The sequence below is a fragment of the Thunnus maccoyii genome, chromosome 8, assembly GCF_910596095.1.
Source record: "Thunnus maccoyii chromosome 8, fThuMac1.1, whole genome shotgun sequence".
NCBI lineage: Eukaryota > Metazoa > Chordata > Actinopteri > Scombriformes > Scombridae > Thunnus > Thunnus maccoyii.
Window position 1 is genome coordinate 26,536,356 of NC_056540.1, and position 23,306 is coordinate 26,559,661.

General features: G+C 38.7%; 2 protein-coding genes across 4 annotated transcripts in view; one reads left to right on the top strand and one right to left on the bottom strand.

Moving 5' to 3' along the window:
* The window catches only part of pdgfc (platelet derived growth factor c), a 51,078-nt gene extending 28,602 nt beyond the window's left edge, over positions 1–22,476 (bottom strand). For 2 of the 3 annotated variants that reach the window (XM_042419163.1, XM_042419162.1), the window contains exon 1: positions 21,566–22,476. In XM_042419163.1, coding sequence (XP_042275097.1) covers positions 21,566–21,743 — 178 coding nt within the window. In that variant the 5' untranslated portion in view covers positions 21,744–22,476. Of the gene's footprint in view, positions 1–561; positions 647–21,565 lie in introns of those variants that run through there. The other variant, XM_042419164.1, reaches the window with a different exon arrangement.
* Positions 688–23,306, top strand: part of glrbb (glycine receptor, beta b) — a 57,768-nt gene continuing 35,149 nt past the window's right edge. The window contains exons 1-2 of the mRNA XM_042419159.1: positions 688–774; positions 1,118–4,631. The gene's annotated coding sequence lies outside the window, so the exon portion shown is untranslated. The remainder of the gene's footprint in view (positions 775–1,117; positions 4,632–23,306) is intronic.

Genomic DNA, 23,306 nt, shown 5'->3' on the forward strand with positions numbered 1-23,306 from the left:
AACTGTACAGGGGGTGAATTTTTATATAACTTACTCCTTTAAATTTTATTAATGTTTAAAGTTATGCATAATTAAGGGCGTGGCTGCTTTGAGTTACAAGCGGGTGTTGTCACAGGCAAGTCACTAACGTATCCATTGCATAACCCCAGATTCATAGAGTATAGGCGTAGCCATAGCCGTCGCTATCGCTATTTCATTGTGTTCTCAGTTCATGAAAGTTCATTGTAACATTTTGGTCGCCTAAAAAAAGTCTTGTTCAGCATTTGGTTGTACTACCCTAAGCAGTCAGATGTTTTTTTCCAGTAAGTACATTTTGTTTTGATGGTTTTAAACCTGTTTTTTCACTAGCGAAAATTAGCATTAGCATTAGCATTAGCACAGTTAATCATAGACTGTACACCATGCTAACCAAGCTAGCAGAGAGAGAGAGAGAGAGAGAGAGAGAGAGAGAGAGAGAGAGAGAGAGAGAGAGAGAGAGAGAGAGACGTTTATATCCTCCCAAGTGAATGTGAACTGTGTGTAGATGCAACAGTAAGGTTTGTGAGTGTGTGTGTTAGTGACCTGGCCACGCTCTCGTAGCTGCAGCAGGTGGGCGAGCAGGAGCAAAGGGAAGAGGGGGGGGGGGCATTTATCAGCCCTCTCAGTGGCTGTAGGAAAAGCGATGCACGCTGGGAGTCAAGTTGACAGCAGTTTTCTTCGGATCGATCTGCAGCACCGCTCCAGTTTATGACAAAAAGAGTTCATGACATGGAATGTCATCTGCCAAAGTGGCTAGTAAGAGTGACTGTGTAACACGCCACTGCCAAACTCTACCCGCATTTGGCGGGTGGGTGGGTGCTAATATCATGATAATATGTTGAATGTAGTTATGCTAGTCTAATTTCTGTAAATGTTATTCCAGATGAAGTTGATTTTTGGTGGAATACTATAAAATCATAAGAAAAATCACTAAACAATAAGGTTGTGAAATTGAGTTTTGAGGAAGGGATAAGATCTCATTTGAAAGTAGACGGTATGATGATTCATCTGATTTATTCTGTACTATACATGCAGACATTATTTGTTTGTTTGTTTGATTGTTTTTTGATATCTTGTCTTGATGTTTTTTGATTTGTAGCTCTAAGTTCCCAGTCCCAGTGGTGAAACATGCTGAGGAAAACCTGGAAGCGATGTGGCCAGCTGCTTCAGATTCCATTCTACAGGATTGACACAACGGATTTGCAGAAAATTGCCAGATAAGGAAAAATCATCACACACCAATTTATCCTACCTGGATGGAGAGACATTTAAGGAAAAGAAAGAGAGACACTAGGGACTTTTACAGTACAGTTTCAGTTTACTTACTCTGTAAATTGTAATGTCTTACTTAGTAACATTGCAGACCATACATGGTAGAAGTTTGTGTTTATTGGACGGCCAATAGGATAACCAGGTACAAACGATAAGGTAGATAAGGTAGTTAAGCCAGATAAGCCTGGTAATACCATGGAAACACACAAGGCTTCCTTTTACAGTACAGTTTCAGCTTAAATCTGATAAACTGGGTGTAGCCATGAACAATAACTATATAAGAAAAAGTAATTTATTGGAAAGTACTATCTTAATTTCTAGATAGTACATAATTAAACTTGGGCTGTTGCCAACATAAACCTTGGATAACTACAATTTTAACTTGAATAAATGGGCAATAGAGGAGGTGTTTCTATAAACTGGGAAGTACAAAATTATATCTAAGTCATTACCAAGCTAAAACGTTCACAACTACACTGTGCTAAGTTGAGTTGATGAGTAATAGTGGAGGTTTTTCTTAGTATTTCAGCTCTAGTTGGTCTGTATTTACCTACTTATTACCAGTGTTTAATCACATAATATAATATATATATATAATCACATAATATACTGTAATTTACCATATATTTACTAGGTAAATACTTAATTAAAGTAATTAGGGGACAGATAAAGGAAGGGTTACCCTTACACTTGAGTAAGATATATTTTTGTGCATATACTGTATGTCTAATATGGGCATATGTTATATCAGACGAACACAGAGTAATAAAGAATTGAGCAAAGGGATATTAAACATATCTAATTCATACATAAGTGTGTGAAACAGCTCCAGGAACATCTCTAAGAACAACAAGGGTTTGTGGACCGTGCATCAACACATGCCTTGTATGTTATTACAAAATGGTTAAGAACACGAATTAACTGTATACTAATTGCTAAAACAGTATATAGTACTCTGAAGATTAATACATAGTGTAAAATTGATAGTTTGGATAAAGTGTGAAGTTGAGACACAGCTCTTGTCTTTCTGTGTCAGGAAACATCAACTTTATATTAACATACAACACAACTATGAAAACTAAACATGATGAGCCTTAAAACTTAGCTCAGAGTTGCTAGAAAACAATTAAAATAAAAACCAAGATCCAGTAAATATTTCCATAAAAATAGCCTGCACTGAAAAATCTAAGAAGCCCTCAAGCCCATGGAGGATTTAACTTCCATTACTGCTTTGAAATGTACCCTTGATGCAATGCATAAAAGTGTTATCTGAGAAATGACTACAAATTGTGATAAGGTTTTCTAAAGCCACAGCTGCAGGCTGTTAATGATAGTGATTGCGCAGTAGTGTGCAAGCACATGTGACGTTGTGTGAAAAGCAGACACACCGAAGCTAAACTGAAGTAGTTCAACCCCTTGGGCTTCGGCCCGTCCAGTGACTGAACCTTGTCACCACACAACGGCTTCTCCTCAGGTTACAATGGTTCCCCGCCCCTGAATGATTTTTTTTGGAGCCTCTAATTAGTGCTCACATTTGTGTTTGGCATCCAGAAAGGAAGATTGAGTGTCAGTCTTTTTACTACAGCCGCTGACCCTCTGGAATTCTGTATCTGAGCCCCTGAGCCTGGATTTAGACATGACATCACCTCCAAAATAAGTCATCAAGTGAGGAATAAATCCATCCAATTTCAGTTTGTCTCCCTTTCATTCATGAAATAAAGTGCACCAACAATTCAAAGCAAAGTTACTGTCTCTCTTATTTAAAGAGATATCTTAAAATGATTGCTTTTTTTAAAAAAAAAAAATACCTGTCTTGTTACTCTCTATTTGCTATTTTGACAAAATTGCTGGTAGCATCAATTTGTCTGGAATTAAAAAAAGAAAAAAGAGAAAAAGGAAAAAGAGTGCTAGCTACCAAAACTTAAAGAAAAGTACGGCACAAATAGAAAATTTCAAGGACAATGACATACCACAGATATTCACTGACTTATGATCTCTGAGAGATACAGTGTAAAAGCACTATAGTAATAACAAAAAAGAGTGTTAAAAAGAGAACCAAAACAATTGCCAATGCCTAGAATGACGAGCAAGAATTTTAATAAATTTCATCTTTGTTTGACCGTATGTCCAGATGACATACATTATATAGGCCTAGGATTTTCTGTTTCCTTCCTTTCAAATTTCAATCAAGACCTGGACCTTCATTAATGCAGGTCGCCCCATATCAACCTTAATTTCCTTGCCAGCTGTCAAACTCAGAATATTGTTAAGTGGTTGGACTGATAGTTTAGCACAAATTTAAAGTAAAAAGGCTGCAAGATGTTTTGCAAAAAAAACACTGGGAGACGGGCCGAACCTCCCCTTCTGGCTAGAAACCAGGCGTTGACAGATGAACCACGTCTTTTTTAAACTCCTCTCCACAGCTGTGGACAGCAGCTCCAGGCTGCTTTGTAGTCACATCTGTGAGCTGGACAGCTGGATGTTTGGAGAAAATTACAGTTTGATCTGTGGCGAACCAGATTGAAAGACAGCTTTGCAGTACCAGATCCAGACACTGAGATTAGGACTGATCAAAGATCCAGGTTTTGCAATGAATGTAGCTGAGAGGATTGATAGCTGATCACAATCCACTTTGTAGTTCTCTGGCTCCGAGACAGAAACACTCAAATCTGCAATGAACAGCTTGGAAGACGTCAATCATCTTTTCAACTTCTGATTTCTAAATTTGCTCTGGGACCGCACATATCTGTGCTGGAACCTCAGAGATGCCTAGGTTGCAACTTGAATAATGGCCGCATTCATACACTAAGTGAATTTGTCATCACACATCTTCCTCCCCTTGTCCTGTTACTTTAATCTTGTATCATGAAAATCCAAATAACATAGACCTCCCAATTCCCAGTGTACTAAATTTCCTGACATATGTTATCCTCCTAAAATGTTAAAACATTATAGCCACTGAGAAATAGCCATCTAAACATAACAAATGTTTGAAATTCCAAAAAATCATGCAATTTACATGGAAAATATAACCTCTGAAAAACCATTTAAGAAGCCTGGAGCAAGCAAATCTGGGTAAAGCCTTCAAAGGTCTGATGAGATTTTCAGCTGTGGCAAATTGAATGATTAATCCAAAGCAGCAGACAAGGAGACAAGTAAAAGAACATTTTAATTGTGACAGTTTAAGAATAAAATTCTCTGGTCTATGGCTCTGTTTCCAGATACAGATCGATTTCTTTAAGCGGATTGCCCTGGATCTCTAATTACTGCCACCCCACCAAGCCCTCCTAACCTTTTGGCCCAGCTGTCTAGAGAAGAGGAGCTGCAGTGCAGAACCCAGTGTAATGAAAGTATATTCCTTTCAACCTCTATTTACCCAGGGAGGGTTTGCTGAGCACAACTGCTCTTTTCCTGTAACATGCTGCTCTCACTTACACAGATACAGGCCTGTTGCTACCCACTACAGCCTCAGTTTTTTGCTTTGGTCAAAAGAAAAGTGACAGTATTTGTTGAAAGAGGTGAAGAGCATGTCTAATTCATTGCCCTAAAATCCTCACAGTATTCAAAATGACGACCCCCTGGTCAACAGCTTGCCTCCCCAACAATTCAGCTGCCACCATCCAAACTGCCCAGTCCACTGCTTTCCACCATTCATGACAAAACCAAATGCATGCCCTCCAAATCCAGAAGAACAACGTCTGTGCATACATCCCAGCACAACAACTTGCCAGAGGGCTGGCTTTGTTAAACCAAGCAAGTTTGTACCTGGATCTTCAGAGTTGACATGAGTAGCAATTTGAGGATTAGAAAAAGGGAAAATTGATGTTTCTGAGGGGAAACGTCTGTAGGCGAGGGCAGTGACTTAGTGTCTGCAGGTTAATTCCCATAAGAGGGGAATACAATTATTGTATAATTGCAATGTTGCTCACAGAGAGGCTCTCTATGGATCCATTCATCCAAGTGTTTCCAAAGGATTTGTATTTCAATCACTATGGCGGTGCTGTTTAATGAAATACACTGGAGTGTATAAAGTTTTGAAAAGCTGATTCTCTGAAACTGAAAGTTGTCCTCTGTCTCTCTGCCTCTTTACCTTTACTGTTCTTAGCAGTGTTATCAAATATATGAACGATATGTGCTTATAAAAATATTACGCCAGCACAATGTCTTTGACCCTTTCAAATCTTACAGATTGTTGCTTTGAATTTCTGTGATCTTTAGCCGTGTTTCCATTAGATTTGTAAGAGAATTTTATGCAAACTTTTGAAATGTCGCAAAAAGGAAAATGTGAATTAAGTGCGTTTCCATCAACTGGTTTGAAGCGAATAAACTAGGCTACGCAATGAATTATTTCGTCAGCAGATGACGGTAAAGGTGTAAATAATCCGCCAGTAAACAGAATAGAAGAAGCAGAGGTTGCCGACCAGAAACCAACAACAGTGATTCTCATTTCAAACAAGCCTGCTCCTTATAAACACTTCCAGCAACTAAATTAAAAATCTGCAGCTGTAGTTGAAAGAGGAAAGTGATTATGATTTGCTCACATTTAGTTACAAATATTTAATTAGTTACTTATGCAAGTACATGCAAATGTACTGTAACTCATCCGCCATCAGTCCCTTAATGCACAGGGTGAACTTCATTAAGTCTCTTTAAGCACTTGAACTGCAAGTAACCTGTGCTTGAACTTCAATCACCTTTGCTTCTAACCATATGCACACTTCACCATGACTAATATCTTCTGAGCACTGCTGTGATGTCACCAAACTCAGTGGGTGTCATTTTTATGCGCTTGTTTGGGGAATGGTTTTGAGAAATGCCAAGTAAATGGAAACGCTAAGCACTAAGCAACCAGTTTTCCTTTTTTATAGTTTACACAGGTCATTAAGCCTGTGACTGTCCACTGTTTGACAAAAGGCCTCCCAGTACTCCTTTCCTCTCATCTCCCTGACTGCTCATAAAAAAGCCTTTCCATCATCTGTGTCCATTTCCCTCCAAACTATTTGATGCAATCCTCATCACAGAAACGTAAACTAAAATGGAAGCACACAGCCAGCCTTTAAAAGCCTTATTTTATCTTTGGAAACAATAAATATTAATGAGGATGCATTTAAGGAACAATAGCTGTAATAACCTACTGAGATAAATATTTAAAAACAGATGCATCTCTCTCCAGTGCTAGTAGAAAGTGGATATGTACATCTGGGTAAATACTTCTTACTAGTACCTCACAATTCAATTCCTGAACTAAGCAATCCATAGCTGCAGACTAAGTGGCAACCTGTAATTATCATGTATATGAGGAACTGGTAGTTTCTAATAAATCACAAATTTACTACTGATTAGCCAATTGTTGGGTAATGATTTGGAGAGAGATGCTCTACATTACACCCACAAGAAAGAATCTTTATTTAGATTCACTAGTTTTATACATGAGAGCTTTTCTAGTCAACATTTTTAAATTAAAATGGATTAAACAGCTATGTGTATTGTGAAAGGTGTTGTAGTGTTTAAGTATTTTTTGACTCCTTGTTTTGGTTTTACAGTGCATTTTACTGTTGCAATTAAGTCTTATATCTTATTAAGAGACACGTTAGCTTGGCACATAAGCTTGAGGTGAAGGGAAATGGCCTTCACCACTTTAGCTTTTAGCAGCTCCAGAGTCATATTTACATGATGCGTCTTCTTAGCTGGCTAGCTAGCCATTGCTGAACCTGCAGTCAGGAAACACCTGTTTTTGTTCATTCAGTTGTTCAGTTGTTGATTGGAAGGCACCTCTGAGTAACAGAAAGTAATGTAATGATTGATACAGCTAATCACCTCTGCTACTGAATAATGCAATTAGTTTTTCAGTGAGTAATGACTATTTGATTACTTTTTTTAAGTCGCTTGCCCAACACTGCCTACAGTATAAGTTTGTGCTGAAATTATAGCTCATGATAACACAGCCTAATTGATAAAGCTAATTAATTAACAGATAATTTATTTGCCTCTCTGATTATTGCTGTAGTTATTGCTCCTGATTTACATATAACAATTCCCGTCAAATTAACATGATGAGAACTGATTGGCTATCATCCAGTATTTAGACAATAGCTATATGTGTTAATTTGTGGGCACTGGCTTTTCACTAAAGTTAGACAGTCATAGCCATGGTCTTATATGGAGGGTCTTTAAGGTTGTAGTTGCTATATGCCTACTGTATCAACTAACATTTAGCGATATCCCATTACTGGCTGTGAATAATGATAGTGATCACCAAATTCCACTATGTCCTTTATAAATGCCAAAAAGGAAACACATGTCCAACAAATATCACAGATCCAATTTGGCTGAGTTTTGAAAATGCATCATAATTCATTCAATTCTTTCCACTATCAATCATTTTTTAGGGCATTTTAAGTAGTGGTTATCTACATTTTGAATTAATTTGTTTTAGTGATGTACAGTAAGGCCACATTATTGTTAGGGCATGTTGTAGAAATGTCTCATTACTATGATTTGTATTTCTGGAAAATGTATTCAAACAAAATACTTGTGTTGTGGAATTTAGGCTTCAGTGATCTCTTTGAAATGTAGATTTATGCAACTAATGTGGATTTCCACTGAACAATTGTCAACAAGAGGGAAGCAGAGTGATGAATAGAAATGTTGTCAGCAACAGTGGTGAAAAATATTTCATGCATGCATGCAGAGATGTCAGTGATCTGCCTGAGAAAATCTATCACCATGAGCATCTGATGCTGCAAACTATGTCAAAAACAAGCCAACTCAGTGACCCGCTTTAAATCAGAGCTAAGGCCTGTCAACAGGTGTGAAGGGAGACAAAGTGTTGAACAAACTTTGGCTGTCAAGGCAGAAAATGAAAGATAGAATTTGACAAACGGAGTTGTGCATGAAAGATCTGCCTTGCCAATGGTGTCTCATTAGTTGGCGTGGTTCCGGGGCCATGTTAATGCTGTCGTCTGTAAAAGCCCTAATTAGAGGCAGCTGAACAGATGTAAGATGTGGAGGAAAAAAGAGGAGGAGGAGGAGGAGGAGGAGGGGGAAGAAGAGGGGGCTTAACACCTTTTCTACAAACTGGTTGGTAACCTGTCATACTCCTCTTACAGGGTCTGTATTTCTCTCAGCATTACTCATTCAGGTGTCCTTTGAAGCTGTTATCAGACAATCTTCCCTGTGAAGAAGAAAATGGAGTGGAAAAAGTCTTGGAGAGATATGGAGTGTGAATGTAAATGTTTAACACCCTAGCCAGTCCATTTCATATAGCTTCAAACTAGTAGTAGAGAACCTACCCATATATATATTAAAAATCTAAAGTAGGCACTTACTGTCATTGCATGTTTGTACTGCAACTGTTAAGCAAACAGCATGGTATGGTACTATCTGGTCTTTTTCCTTAATTTTTTTGTTTATATTTGTTTTGTTTATTAAGCCAGTGGTGGTGACGTGTGGCCCATTTCAACAAAATTGCAAAAAAAACAACCCAAAAAACTTTGATTTGCTACTTAAGATCATTTCCTCTCCCTAATTTTGACTCATATTGCTAATCAAAGCAAACACCATATTTGCAACCCATGCATGAGTATGCAAGAGTCTTTTCATCTGCTCTGCTGCCACCATATACAATCTGTGTGTAAGTAGTGCTTAAAAACCCTTGCTTCCATGTGCAAAAGGTTCAGCAACAGTTGTTTTACAGATGCATTAGTACAGTCACAAATGTTTAGCATGTGATTTAGTGCCAACTAAAAGACATCTGAAAACAACTTGTCTCTCTACTACAGTGCAAGACCATAAATTTTAGACTCATCCACTCTGGAGAATGTATGTAAAAAACACTACATCCAGATGTGAAAATGGCAGTTAAGTGTGGATAGAAGGCCAAAACAAAAAGGAATACATACAGTGCTTTCCTTACTTACTTATATCACTGAATATACAACACAATCAATCAATGCATAAGAAAAGCAAAAATTACACGTGTGCACAGTCATGCCTTATAAACTGCTGACAGAACAGATAGGACAGCAGCCATGTGTGCAATGTACAAATTAACAAGCAGCAAATGTGCCAAGGCTGGAAACACAAAGAAAACACCATTAAATAATGTTTTCCTTTTCTTAATACCCATTACAGACTTGAGTGGCGAGCTTCACAGTTTATGTTGCGTTAATGATCACCTGGACCAAAACATAAACTCACTCCACACTCATTCTAAACCAAAAACACAATCTTCAACTACATTCAAGACTGAAAGCCTTTAATTTACACATTGCAATTTAGACATTTTAGGACTTTTTCAAGATTACTAGACACTCTCTTATTTCTGCTTGCTTTGCTCCAAGTCGTAACAATATGTTGTGTCACCAACAACACTAAGAAGACCTTTCTTGCAATTGACATTGTTAACTTGTCAGTCATGGATGTTTTAGGTGTGCCAGTTCCAGGATTCTTGGTTTGTGCATGCTTGCTTACTGGCATGGCTTACTGGCACACCTAAATGGGGTAGCCATAATTAATGTTATTAGTTGCACCAGTGCTTTTCTTGCTATGACAAGACCAAATATCTGCTGTGATAAACGCCTGTTAACTTGCCAAATCCTCTCAGATTAAGACTCCTTTATTATAATTTCTTTCAGAACAATAAAAAAAATCCAGCAGTAAATTACAACACACCCACAACTTCCTACAGACTGGCTTATATGATGCTAATATGCTTGTAGAAGGCTATCCCACTGTCTTGGTGCAGCCGTGGAAAAAACTGCCAATTGGCATATATCATGTTACTTCCAGTTCAAAGCTTGTTTGACATCCTCTGATCACACCATCTAGTCACTGTGTGTAATTCCAGATCCTTTTTAAACTTGCCTGGGTTCTCGCCACTTGACTGAATTTGTCATAAGTTGTATGCCTCAACTGGTGCTGAGCCACGCAACATCTGGGCATCGAGCCCTTTCCTCTCCACACCTCTGCACTAAGTGCCTAACCACAACCAGAATCAGAATCCCTTTTAATCATCAAGCATGATAGATTTACAGGCATTTAGCATGGCAATGTGTGCAGAGACAGATCAGCCACTTATAGTACGCACTGGCACACAGTGCAAGGACTTGTAGAAAGAGTGTTGCAACTTCAGCAGTCGACTAGATGTCCAAGTAACAAGAGAACGAAATGTGAAAAATAACTCGACATCACTGACTGACTTACTGGAAGAGTCTTCGTGTTTTTGACATGGGGCTGTTGAATGAATAAAGTGCACTCTTCCAGTAAGTCAGGTAGTGCTGCCAAGTTATTTTTCACATCGTACAAGGACAGCAGCTTCTCACATTGCAACAAAGGTACAGATTGCACATTGTAGCATATTAATCACAACAGTTTCCTCAAGGAACAATTGGCTGTGGAATAGAAAAGGCCAAGCCAAATATTAGGATATTAGATACATCGATGCCTAAAAATGTCATCCAGTGGGTTTTAAGACTTTCAGATCATATTTTATTAAGTATCACAGTAGAATAAAATTCCAGATTATCAAGAGTAAAAGTAACCATAAGTCAAGAGTGTTAGAAAATGAAGCTGTATCTCCAAGACTAAACATTTTCCAGTATCACACAACAATCCTGTATTACAGAGGAGCTGGCTTGAGTTAAAAGGTAATTTCACTCTTATTTTATTAAACAGATATTGCTGCAGATCCTGTTCAGTGTGCAGTCAGATACACACAAACATGCACACACACACAGTTGGTGAAATCATTCCAGTCAGTCATAAGACCTAATAGCTAATGTGCATTTTCATTCCATTTGGGCCGTAGAAATGGATACCCTCCCAAAGGGATCCAAGTGTAAGCATGCCGTGGCAGAGCGTATCCAGTCTGCACCGAAAACCTATTTGTGCTTTGGGAAAAGCCATACATTCTCAAAATAGTATGTGTGATTGGGTTACCGTCTCTGTATGCCAGTGGCATAGCGTCGTATATCACATCTCACCATGTGCTAGGTGACATAATCCAGCCAGCATGGAGCGGTGCTGCGCCGATGATTACTGGGACAGGTGTGTTTTTTATTCCCCCCTTAAATGCACTGGAGCTAGGATATTTCACATCTCCATTTAATAGCTTCTGGTTCTTTTCTCACTCTCCTCCGATGGCACATAAAGAAGACACAATGTTAGTTTGATTTCAATGGACATGCATGACTTAAAAGTAAGTATTGTGAGTATTTTAAGTAATAGGAACTGAAAGCAAGAAGAATGTCTCTTACAAACGTTGTAGGGATGAACATTTGAGTCATGTTCCACCTCAGGGATGCGTCTTGTGCCACATGAATGCCACATGGAGAAAAATATTCCGATAAGGTGTTCATCAGTTCACCTATGCATATATGAACTCTAGCATGCCAAGCCAGCACAATGTCCGAGTAGTATCTCAGACTCAGTCAAATGCACACGGCTACACTGTATAAAGTGTCCCTCAAACAAGTGATTTACTTCAATATTGAATCTACTGACTGCTTCTACAGCAAGTATAAAAGTGCACAATTTGATGAGGCACAAACAAGTACTGACTTAAAAAACAAATACTGTAAAGTATGTACATTATAATCACCAGTGGCAAATGTAAAGAACCACTGAAGAAAGTTTTAAATACATGGATAAACACTGATAATCAAGACCCACTGTAACTGGCGGTTAATATGAACATAATGCAACAATGAAAGTTAAGTATACTGGTGATTTTACAGGTTACAAATATTGATATTTATTAGCATTTTAACTATATAGCAGCCTGTCACGTAATAAGTACCACATCACACACAAGGTGTGCAATTTCAATAAAGAATGTAATTGCACAATACAAAGTTTGAAAGTTGTGAGAGAATGCACATCCAAAAAACTTTCACAGGTGCTTGATCCAAAATCACATAGAGGCAAAAATCAGAAAAAAAAGATCCGCACACTCTACTAGTAGCTCCCAGCAAATTTAATTGAGCGACGTTTCGATCTATCAGAGATCTTCGTCAGGCATTGTCAAATCACCATCACAGAGCAAGACAAACAGTATGTAGGCACAAACACACTGAATGTGTCGAATGTGTGACAATACAATATCTCTGGTAGATCGAAACGTTGCTCAATGAAATTTGCTGGGAGCTACTAGTACAGTGTGCAGATATTTTTTCTGATTTTTGCCACAATACAAGGTTTGGCAATATGTGAAACCAAGTCACCAACACCTTGCATCTCCTTATAGTCTTAAGATTTGACTACAAACAAACCTGAACAGCAGCCTACTGTAAATCCACCCAGTAACTGATTAGAATGCATTAAGTTGTTTTAAGTATGTTAACAATCCCTGTCTTATTTATGAAGCCAGTTATTTTGGGTCAACTGAGCCTGTTCAAAGGAGCATCAATATGACATAATAGCAGACACTATAATACTCACTTTTTTTACTTACACAGCAGGGTTTTAAAGTCAGTAAAATGACAGTAAACATGTTTTGGTTTTATTCTCGTTTTAACGGCTGAAGCTAGAGATTCATATCATATCTGCATGAGGTGTCCAATGTGTATTTCTAAACTGTATGAGGATGTTCACGCATCAGTAACTCTCATTGCTGCTTTCTAAAATTAGCATGCCTAATGATGGTGCTTGATAACCATGAAATGTCTCTGCTGCATCAGATTAATCCAGTAGCTCTGTTTCACACATGACGACACATTCATAATGCCAAGGAGGGAGACACTGTGAAGTGAAACCAGCTGAGTTTGTTGGTTCCACAGTGATGGGTCTCAATACTATGACCTCTGAGGCAATGTTGTTTTTGCTATCAAGCAATGTGGCAGACTACATAGTCTACTGTTGTGTGTGGATTCTGTAAATATTGTCACACAACAAACTGACTGTAATCAGTTTAGGGTATGTGATGGTTGCAATTATCATTTTGTTTAAATAAATGTACCATAATACAATAATAAAGTTTTAGAGTGAATGTATGTCTGGGGGATCAGAAGGAATTGTATGTATTTAGTTATTTGTGTATTTATTAGAGGTCTCACTCATGAGCTAATAGTGTATTCCCAGTTACTTAGTAATTATTTGTCACAAAGGGGGGCATAAATAGTGAGAAATATACACAAAATAAGAAAACAATGATAGTTATTGGTCATGGTTATATATTTTGTTTCATTTAGCACCCGATTTACAGTTAATAACAGTTGATTCGTTCAGAAAGTAGTCAGTATGCAGTATGCAACAGTCTGTTCTCAATCACTTCATCAGTATTTATGCATATAATCCATTCAGATTTTTAGCAGTTAATTCTTTTGTTTCTTACTCGTTCTTCACTACTCAGTATTTCATACAGATTGATGTCTGTTTTGTGTTACCAAGAAAGTCTTATTCTATCATAAAAGACGCAGCTGTGAGATTCTTCAGCACTTATTCTGGGTCAAGCTCCCTGTCAGTCAACTGCAAGGGGATGCCCACGAAGCCCAGTGAATTGAAGAGAAGAGTCATTACAGGACACTTTGAAATACCTCTCTGATAGGAGGTGATGACATCTGCCAAGCTATGCAGACATGCCCTCCAGAGACGGTAACCAAGGTCAACTCATCTTGCTGCCAAGATTTTTAGTCCAGTGGAATTCCAGTTGCCATAAGACAACTAATACTTGCAGGACAACTGAGCTCTGTATAAAAACAGTGCCATACTGGCAAGGTTTCAAAAGCTCACAGCCTCAAGCTGATCCAGGTCTTTTATCAATGGAAGCTTCTGTTTTAGAGGGAATCAGGGTTGTAACAACAAGAATGATAATCATTCTTGCCAGCATTTAGATCAAACAATCTTTTAGAGCTCCTCTTTTTTCACACTATCATAGTTTTTTATATTACATAGCTTTGGAGATAAATGCATTTACTTGCCTTGACATGCTCAGTTTTCAATGCCAAATGCTCAAAAATTACCATTGTATTACTTACATTCTGATGCACCCTTTAATGAAGATTGGGTTATATAAGTATGCATAAAAGTGAAAATGCAATATGTTATGCAGGATATATGTTTTTGAGAGACATGCTGGTTGCATTAGAGTGACTGTAATATACAAATGTTCTTGTCGTGAGTGAAATATTTATGTTTTTAGTTAAGTTTTATGAACCCAAGTCATTCAGGCTTGCTAAAAAAGAAAAAAAAAGCTTATTTAAAATAAACATATCAAGTGCCAATGAGGGATAAGCACACCCTCCTTAGTTACAGTAGGTCAAGACAACAATCAGTCCTGTAAAAAAAAACAACAAAGGGAGCTGAGGAAATGGTGCTACCTCGCAGTGAATAACAGGTATTTGCTCTGACAAGTAATCTTGACTTTAGGCAGATATACTCCGCCCTTCATGTTTAGACTGCGCCAGGCAGACACTTTGCTCTCCCCGTCAGAATCAATGTGAGCATTGGGACTATTTACCGTACCTTGTTTAGAAGTACTAAATGTATGCGCTATACATTTTTCTGCTATGGGAGTCTCACAAGCATGTAATTGACTCACAATTGCTAATTTATTTTGCTTTGTTTCATTCAGTCTGCTTCATGTGGAGCTCCTTTGCTCTGTGCCAGCTAGTCAGACTGTAGCTACTTGAATCATTGTGCAGAAGCAGCTGATAACATTCACCAAGTTCTTCCGCTTAGGAAGCTAAATTGCTTTTCGATTTAAGTAATTTCATTCCGCAGATAAGGAAGAAAAAAAACACATGATAGAAATGTTATCTGTATATATATTTATATATTATTCGTGATGGAAAATGTTAATATAAAATCTTTACAACTGCCAATGAAATGGTGGCTTTCAGAAGATACATTTTGCAATGAAACATTGACAAAGCAAAACATTTGAAATGATAATGCCAAGCTGATGGTGTAACCAGCTGACAGTCCTTATCTGCAAACTGGTAATATTCCAGAAAGTGGGTTTCTTATTGGAGGGCTGCAGACAGAGACAGGACAATGAGACCACTACAGAAGAACTGATAAGAAACAGAAAGAGGGGAAACACCATGCCACATCAAAGATATTATTTAAAGACATTATTTATCCAGGCAATGTTTGCTCAGCATGAATATATTTCCTCACCAACACCCTGATTTCTATTCATACCATCTGAGGCACACCTGGGAGCTTCAAGTCCACCCGCTGCACTCTGATACTCAACACTCATTTTGGGGTTAAGTGCCTCACTTAAGGGCACTTCAGTAGTAGCTAAGATGAAGATTTGTTGTATGTTTTTTGTTGTTTTATGTTGTTTATGTTAACTAGGATTTTTTTCTTTCAAATTTGAACCTTCATTTTAGTCCAAGCTTGATTTGAAGCTCACAATTTGCAACTAACGACTATTAACCTTCCATGAATAAAAATAAAGTTATATATCTTTATTACCAATTATGTCTAATTGCACAATGTGCATATGTCAATGTCTATGTGTTTTTTTATAAGAAAATGTTTGATAATGGTTAAGTTCAGGCATATAATAACTTATTACGGCCAAGGTTATGCAGCTAAAACCAATTTTGATCTTAGAGTATAATTTATTACGCACTATACTTAAAGTATAATGCATTTCTCCTTTCCTCTAAAATGCTCAACTGTTGCTCCCCTGTTCCCCATAGTCTAGTTTTATTCCACTGTACCTACATTTAAGTACCAGTAGGAACAAGTAAGTATTTTATTAGTACCTGATTCATACAATGAAATGACACCATAAATTGAGGGCTGTATTATAGTGTTACCTTGTGTTTCTGGCCTCAGCTAGTCCGATAGCCTGTTCACTCTCCTTTAAGTTCGAAAGTTTAAGTTTCATGTTCACCGGTCAGTTGCCAACTTTGTCTGTTTTCCGTTTGGTGCTGGGAAGCTAGCATACAGTGGGTTTATCAAAAAACAAAACTGCCGGATGCATCTGAAAATTATGCCTACAAGGAGACTGAAGCAAAAAAGTAAAGTTGTGGGCCACAAAACCAAAACTATGAGCTTAAAGATGCTAAAAGCTACATAAAGCTGATGGGAACTGCAGAGTCAAGTGATCATTTCTTTGTGGGTTTGTCACTGCAGGTGACCCCTTCCACCATTATATATACAGCCATTTCATCCATGTTAAAAATATCAATTGGAGCAGCTTTTTGGAGACCAAGGTACTTCCCATTCTTTACTTAATTAGACCTGACCAGAGCATTGTCTGCAAGAAAAGAAAAAAAAACACTTCATTAACATGTATTAGGCAAGGCACAGATAGACTTGGTGTTTGTGCAGGGCATTTCTTCAGCAGAGTTTAAACCTGTGACCCAGATCCCTTGAAAAGTGCTTGAGGAGGTGGGAGAGACGGTGCGCTCGCTGCCTGAAATGACAAACAGCAGGCAGGCGGCTGCATGCTTTGCTTGCCAAATACAGCACTCCATGTTCAAATAGTGCTGACAGGGAAAACATAGACACTTTTATCCAGGGTCCCCCTCTCCAGAGTGAGATGTTGAGGGGAAAAACTCCTCCTGCCAGGAGACATAGACCTTCCTGTATTCAGTGGTCGAGGGGTTGTCCTGTTGCTATCGTGGAAAAATCACACAACTGCAGATTTAGGAATTTTCTTTTTCTTGCTTACACTGAATGTTTACACAGGAACTGATGTGTTTAGTGACTGTCAGAATGGATGGGCCCATGAAGGTTGTTGAAAATACATTTTTCAAATTAAAAAATACATTAGCCTTGTTGAAAAAATAAGAAATCACTTTCAACCATCCTGGCAAACCTTTCTTTATATATGCGGTTTTCATCTGACAATGGTGATATACTCAGTGTAATTGCTGCCCTCTTTATTTTGCGCTGAGTTCATTGAACATTCGAGCCATCCATTTTCTTTGATGGTTTTAATTCAGCCAAGCATACCGGCTTGCTATTGCACTGCCCACTACGATGATTAACTGCATAGTGCTGCATTCATTCATTCAAGCATATCCATCAAAGTACAGCTTCTTCTAACTGGAAACAAGCTTTCCCAGGGCAGCAGGCTCAGGAAACATCTGACCTGTATTAAAGAATGAATGGAGATTCCAAGACCGGCTAGTTTTGTTTCACTGGTTTAAGAGCCGTATCGTAATTTCAAATTAAAACACAGAGTTAAGCACTCTGGAGACCACTTAAAATAACATAGTGGAAACTTGAATGCCAGCTGGCCACACTTGTAGTTGCCGGTAGAGGAGGCTCGTACCTACAGTATTTAAACCACTATGTTTGGTCTTGTGGACAGATTTGGTAATAATTGGCTGAGAAAATGTTGATGGTTTCTAACTTTACATATGTAGATATGTGATTTGATGCGGCATAATGTTGCATGACTTTATAGGTACAGTAACAGAAAGACAGAGTAAAAGGCTTTTTTTAAAAATAATACTATAGGTTTAATCTATTATAATTCTTTCAACTTTGTTTCTGTTTTGTACTGAATGGTGGATGGCTCTAAAAACAAAAACAAAACAAACCAAAAAATTGTGTGGAATTCTGCGTTAAGCTCCATGATTAGATGTTTCCAAAATACTTCCTGGGAGTAGCTGACTTGTCCCAATAAGTTTTTATATATACAGGCTTGTAACTTCAATCAGGAGAGTTTCTCTCCCACCTAAGCCTTGGAAGCGCACTAACTGCCAATCACTGCAAACAAATGAATGGCACTTTTACTTCCAGAACCCCAAACACCCAAAATATCTCCTCCCACTTCACTGCTCTGTATGTGTGCTTTTAAACCTGTGCTCCCAGTCAGATCTGAATGAATGGATGATGTACACATAACAGTGCACCTAAAACGGTTTTGATCTCTGACGGGGGCCACCCACTTTCTTTCCTGTTTTTAAACCCCCACTATAACCACTTATTTAGCTGCATCATAATCTAATGAATGCACAATACACCTCTGTATCTTTAACCCTCCATGTATACATATGAGGAAAACTGCAGATTTTCCCCATAGGCCCGTGACCCTAATAACCCTAGTCTACTCACTAATCTCGTAATCTTTAGCGGAACAGCAGCCTCTGTGATCATTGGCAGGTCTGGCGCGGTGCATACCTTCCTTCAGTGGCGCTCAGGGGGGATATGTGGGAATATCTGCAGGTAATCCACATCTCCTACAAATATCTGAAGCCGGATTTTTCTAATAAGAGCTGGGTCTGTGCTTATGGGTGGGCTAGGTGGTGGTAAAAACATGGCCTTCTACGGGAAAGTGAAGCCAGACCACTTAACTCGGAGGAGTGATATGAAGAGGCGCCCCCTGAGATGACCTGTGTGATTGGGAAACTGAGATGCACCTTCATCTGGATGTAAAATGTTATACAACTGGCTGCTCTGCCAGCAAATCACAGCCTAATGGAAATAGGCATTATAAACACTGTAGCATGAACAAAGGACATATCAATGTAATGAAACAAGCTTATAGGGGCCGTTAGTTAATACGACTGGAGACAAGGTGCAGTGTAGCTTTATTGTTATATGCCTGAGTCTGTTTGCTTAGACAGGAGGGCAACATTGATTGAACTTTCTCTATAAATGCCACTCTGTCAGATAAGAAGAAATGTGCAGTAATGTTGACTAGCAACAAGTGTTCCAATCCAGGATGGATAGGTTTACAAAGCACTGTTGTTCATATCTTATGTCCATTGTGTTGGTAGGTGTAGGCTACTAAAACACTTGGTCAAAGTTAGAGAAATACCATTTTTTGGGTAACTTTTGAAAATGCATTCTGTATCATATCATATCATCATATATTTTTTGCAGAATTTAACCCTGATACAACATCTTTCCCAAAACATGACCAAGTGCTTTGTGTTGCCTAAACATAACCACAAAAATAAAAATGTGCATTAGTTGCCAGGAGTGGAAATTGTAGGGAAAGCAAATGAAATACTCTACATTGACAGTTATAGTTTTGACAGACAGAATGAACATTTTGCATAGGCAGTGAATGGTTTGCAGACATGTCCCTTGTTACATTGATAAAAACTTAATCTGGGCAGCCTTTTGTTTCTTACTAAATATATTTGGTAATGCAAATGAGTTGTTTATTAATGTAATATTAAGGAAACAAGGCTGCAAAACAACACCACATTGGCCTTTTGCCAATCATCATGAAAAAATGTTGTGCCTAATATTCAAACATGACATCTTCTGTGAAATAGCAATGAGAGAAAGACTTTTCCTCCCAGCAAAATAATAATTTGTAGACGTGACCAGAGGTTGTGGTGGTGATGGTGGTGGTGGTGGTGGATGGGTACACATTCAGATCCAAAACCATACAAAGCATTTTTGTAGTGTAACTATAGATGTCCCTTTCAGCAATGATTTTTCTTAATAACCACGAAACCTTATAGCCATGTGGCAAACACATGAAAATGGCATGTGAAATACATGTTATTGTAACATAATCCTTAGTGGTGGAGACGGAGGAAGGAAATGTTCATATTATTTACGACCACAACACATACAATTTACATTTCAGAGTTCATGCTCATTCTGTTAGCTTTTTTGAGACTTTTGTCCAAATCATTTAGTGTGACAGATGGTTACTCCACAAAGCACAGGCCCTCAATGGGAGACAGCCTGCTCTGATATCTTATGGAGTCATCAGCAGCTGCTTGCCAAGTTTAATACGACTGGGGACCGTAACTCTCCAGGCAACTACTACTAAACATGCCAGACAGGTCTGGCTCTTTCCCCTCATCCAGATCGATATCAAATTGTCTCACAAACTATCAGCAATCAAGCGCGTCAGAACGGTGAGCTTTCAGACACTCCAGTCAAAGGTTACAGACGGCCTGGGCAGCTTCACCCTGAGCCAACGTGTGACCGCCGTTTTAAAGAGTTCTTTGACAGTTTAACATCTATTCACCCACACTTCCCCCTCCTCCTTCTCCTCCTCCTCCACCTCCTTCATCCCTTTCCCTCCCTTCTCTCCCCCCTGTTGTTTTCCTTTCTCAGCCGTTCTGATTAAACCTGGAGATCCCGGGGGGAGGCTCTGATTTCCCAGCTTGGACTGTTACTGTAGTGAAGTCAGCGCTGCATGTCCTCACACAAGGCCAGTCAAACCCACTGGCTGTAGAATACTGAGGAATGAATGAAGTTTGACCAGTGCAACATCTGCAGGATGCACGCATGTTGTTTCTTTGAACCGTACCCTGTCAGGTACTGTTGAGTTTTATGTTGTTGTACAAAACTTTTGTTTTCAATCTTTTTTTGCACTTGCTATTAAATGAATCCCAATTCTGTTCCTAAAAACTTATTTTGGTGACACTTTCCTCGGCTCAAGCTAAGCTCTCAGTAAGCATATCAATATTCAAGAACACATTCTTCTACTGCTGCTTTAGAGGCCTGTATTCACAGGATTGGTCAAATGCCAATTAAGGATGGGAAACTTTGGGAAAAACTGTCTTTGTGGACTATATTTCTAAGAAGTCCTGGATTGGTATAAATTTGCAGGATGATTATTTATCTAAGTCAGTCTATTGGGGATGAAAGTAAAGGACCAGTGGATAAACTGAAGTTCAACAGTTGGATGAAACAGTTGGATAAAATAATAATAATAATAAAGTAAAGATAACACATGCAAGTGCACCAGATGCAACTGTGGAAAGTAATGAAACATAGCCCCACCGTGCCCACTAAATCCCACTTGTGGTACACACGTGCACAACCATACACGCGCGCCAACACACTCCCTCCATAAAACAACAAAGAGCTTGATTGCCAAATTGCCCGAGATGGCAAGAAATCATTGGAGGGTAATCATTTACTTATCCAGCTAAAGTTAGGGACGCCGTCAACTTCAGCCTGGACGTAACATTAAACATTGACAAAAAGAAATTTCTAAATGTGATAGTGCAGTTCAGTGCAGTGCAGAGGGTAAGCAAATTACATCGCCCGGAGCGACTACTGCTGCATGAATGGAGCCTTTTTTATGATCACAGGGAAAACTTCTCCCGGGGGACATGGAATTTCAGAGGGTTTCCCCCCTTAAACATACACGGGTACACTTTAAAGGTAAAAGGTAATTTTGCACTTCCTATCCTGGATAAAGCTGTTTGAAATGAATGAAACGCTCTCATTCATTGCAGTTAAACTCAAGCAAGATGTGCCTTTTAAAAGAATGGCTTTAAGCCCAGTAAGAATAAACATTTTGTTATGCGTGTGTGAGAAATTCCCAAGTTTATGTAAAACTTTATGACTTCGCTGCATGAGAAAAAGCGCATTGAAAACTCACCGTTTTGATCCTTTACGCTTGGAAGGTGAAATTTGCTGACATGACTTGATTCAGCTTCCGAGCCATATTGTTGGAGAAGCGATGCAAGAAGGAATAATAATGGAAGGATCATTTGGATGAGTGGTGGATGGCGATCACAAAGCGCTGTAGACGGGATGGTTTGTATCACCACACACATGCGTCGTTTACAGGACACCAGTGCTGTTTTGGACACATTTGGAGAGGATAAAAGCAGAGTAGAATCCACATAATCTTAATCATCAGTCCCTCTGGAGAAAGTGAAATTTATATCTCCCTAAATCAAGGCAAATCCTTTCCAGACCTTTTCCACATCTGCCGCTGCTGCGCAATGCAAGTGCGCACCTGTTGGTTCTGAGAAAAGTTGAATACTGAGTTGCAGAAAGTTTGGCTTCGGTAAAAAATAATCCTGGAATTACTTGTGAAAGCGTCCTAATGCAGGCATATCATCTATGGTTCGAGATCACTAGAAATGCACAGATGCATTTTGGCTAAAGCGCGCGTCCACGGTGCGTTCTTGACTCAGTGTGAATAAATCCTCGCAGATCTTTACGCATTACAGCAAAAGCTCTCACACACACAGACAGCGAGACAGTCCAGCAACCTGATACAGTCTGTACCGAGAAACCATTCGCAACACCAAGACAAGTTCTGTTGTCTGGCGAGGTCTTGAGTCATAACTTGGTGGAGACTGACATAAAATATCGCTGCGTGGCCGGGGTTGGGTTTTTGGAGACTGCCAACTGACGGCGCAACAGGTGCTATACATAAAGTACAACTTCCCAGCCGAGGAAACTCCCCGGGATGTTAACTATTCCGTTGCTGCCTGGACCAATGAGATGGTTCAACCACTTTCACTGACAAACTGGCAAATACAGTATGTGTTTCCAGTAGTTTCCTGGGAAAAAAAGTGTCAGCATCTTGAGATAAGGAAGAGTAAAGCTGCTGTCTATTATGATGGAGATGTAGTCTTGACACGTGGTAATGCTTAAAATAACTTTGCAGACTGTTTGCCCCACAATTGAAAAAGAACGTTTAAAACTCAAGCAGCAGCTCAATACAGACAACTTGAACATTTTAAGACTTATATTTTAGTTATCTGACCATTCAGGATTTTCAGAGCAATATTGCCTTAGAATACAAAACCAAGAAGAAAGAGAATTCAAATTCCTTTGACTTTTATTCACATTTACAGGATATAAATGTATATCCTTTTTAAATCAATGACTGTGGATTTGAAGGAACTGAACTGGAAGTGAAATTAAGTATTTACTTGCTACTGTGCATATCACATCTTCTTCCACTGTGTTTTTGCTCTTAAATATTTCTTTTAATTCACCTAATTCTTCTGGGCTACAACATTGCAGCCTTTGTTGCCCACGATCTTTTTTGCCCAGTGCACCATGGTCCACCAAATTTATAACATATACATGGTTCAACACATGAAGTCCACATTGCATATGCACATCAGGGACCTCATCACTGAAAAGGAAATTTCCATAATAAAATATGTCTAAGTTAGCTTTTTTTAAACCATGGAGCGATTGTTTAAATCCTTGATGCATTTTCCCCATATAGAGATGAAAGATAAATGTGGACCCACACAAGACTTTTTAACACACCGTGGTGCTTTCTGCTCTAAATGTTCCTGTGGAAGGAAATGTTTAAGAGCTTCTCAATTTGTCATATCAAAGCAGAGACACCGCTTGGAACAATACTCCCT